At 40.3% G+C, this 2,026-nt stretch overlaps 1 protein-coding gene across 1 annotated transcript in view; it reads left to right on the forward strand.

The window, feature by feature from the left end:
• The first annotated feature begins 1,271 nt into the window (after positions 1-1,271).
• The window catches only part of SVIP (small VCP interacting protein), a 20,612-nt gene continuing 19,857 nt past the window's right edge, over positions 1,272-2,026 (forward strand). The window contains exon 1 of the mRNA XM_075325604.1: positions 1,272-1,398. Within this exon, the coding sequence (XP_075181719.1) occupies positions 1,336-1,398 (63 nt within the window). The 5' untranslated portion in view covers positions 1,272-1,335. The remainder of the gene's footprint in view (positions 1,399-2,026) is intronic.

The following is a 2,026-nucleotide window of genomic DNA, read 5'->3' on the forward strand; positions in this document are numbered from 1 at the left end:
AGCAACAGTTTTTCCAGCATAACCTTGTATGCGGCTTGATTCATACGTCCTTTGCAAAGTTTAATCTGCCCAATTTCTAGAGTAAGGTAATCTTCTCTGATGAGTTGAGAAGAGTCTGATGACTGGAGAGGCGTACAAGCCACAGTGTCTTGTACCAACTGTGAAATTTCGTGGAGGATCAGTGATGATTTGGGGATGCTTCAGCAAGGCTGGAATTGGGTCAAGCTACGTCAATCAATGTGTGGATGAAGGACCACTACATCAAAACCCTGTCATGGCCAGCCCAATCTCCAGACCTGAACCCCATTGAAAACCTCTCGAATGTAATCAAGAGGAAGATAAATAGTCACAAGCCATCAAACAAAGAAGTTTTTAAATTTTTGCACCAGTAGTGGAATAAGGTCACCCAAAAGCAAAGTGACAGACTGGTGGAAAGCAGCCAAGACGCATAAAAGCTGGGATTAATAATCATGGTTATTCCACAAAATATTGATTTTTGAATCTTCCTGAGATAAAACATTATTAGTATTGCTGTTTCCAAATGATTATGACCTTGTTTTCTTTGCATTATTTGAGGTGTGAAACCACTGTGCATTGTTCTGTTATTTTCACCATTTCTCATTTTCAGAAAATAAATACAAAATTTATTGCTTGGAAATTCGGAGACGTTGTCCGTAGTTTATAGAATAAAAGAACAATTTACATTTTACTGAAAAATATAAAGAGAAAAATCAGAAAAACTGAAAATTTGGAAATGGCCTCTTAATTTTTGCCAGAGCCGTATGAAAGGCTGTTGCCATGGCGTCCAACCGATAATGATTATGGGGAACTCTGTAATGTTTACATACAAAAATAGGAACCAATGTGTGATCTGTGTGGAAACACTACAACTCTCAGCATGACCCAGCAACATGACACTACAACTCTCAGCATGACCCAGCAACATGACACTACAACTCTCAGCATGATATGTGCCCATTTAGCTGTAAAGCATCTACAAGTCCTAGCAGGATGCATAGTATTATATCAAATTGTGGAGACAAGGAACAGATACTACAAGTCCCAATATAGCATTTTGACAATGTGTACAGTAATCTAGAAATGTCTCTATGACAATTACACAGCGCCATCATGTGTGAGCTCTGCAGATTCAATAATAGTTCGTGGTCTACGGGAAAATGGCGGCCGCCGCCTGCAGAACCGCGGACACACCCGGAGCGCAGATACTATGTGGCTTATGCTCTAGTCACCAGGACACACTCTTGTTATTGTGCATTCTCCCCGCTCTCCACCCCTTGTCCCTGCTGAAGAGCCGAAGACTGGGAGCAGCCGGGGATGGGGCTGTGTCTGCCATGTCTGGGGGGCGCTGCAGACGATGTGGTGGAGACCCCTGATCCTGTGAGTAGGGGGGCACCTCCCTGTGTGTGGGGGCAAAAGTGGGAAACTGGAAACTCTGCAGATTCATAGCAGAAGCTCTTGTATCTCCCTGCAAGAAGGAAACTCTCCAACCTCCTGGGATGTAGTTATTTTCTGAAAATGTATCATCTACTTTTTTTTTAGCTATTATTTTTTTTTAATGTGCATTGATTTTTCTGTCTATAAAATATTGATGTTTTTAAAAAAAAAATCAAAACAAAAATCTTAAGTTTATTTTTATTTTTTTTGCACCAGTTCCTTACTTTTTGCACCTTTCACTTATCGTATATGTTGGTATTATGGGCATTAAAATGACAGCGGAACTCGGTGGCTCCATATAGAGGGGATGTGAAGACCCCGCACCGCCAGCGCCCATGTGATGGGACAATGAGCGCCGTCCTCATCTGTCATTTTCATGTCTAGAAAGTTTTTATATATTATGTATTTTTTGGTATTTCATTGTACTTTAACCCCTTCTTGACGTGGCCATTTCTCATTTTTTTTTGCACTCTATAGTTTTTTTCATCCCCTTATTTTAAAAACTGTAACTTTTTTTTATTCATTTTACCACCCACATAAGCATATGAGTCTAGCAAGTTATATTTGATGC

The sequence above is a fragment of the Anomaloglossus baeobatrachus genome, chromosome 10 (assembly GCF_048569485.1).
Source record: "Anomaloglossus baeobatrachus isolate aAnoBae1 chromosome 10, aAnoBae1.hap1, whole genome shotgun sequence".
In the NCBI taxonomy this organism is placed as follows: Eukaryota; Metazoa; Chordata; class Amphibia; order Anura; family Aromobatidae; genus Anomaloglossus; species Anomaloglossus baeobatrachus.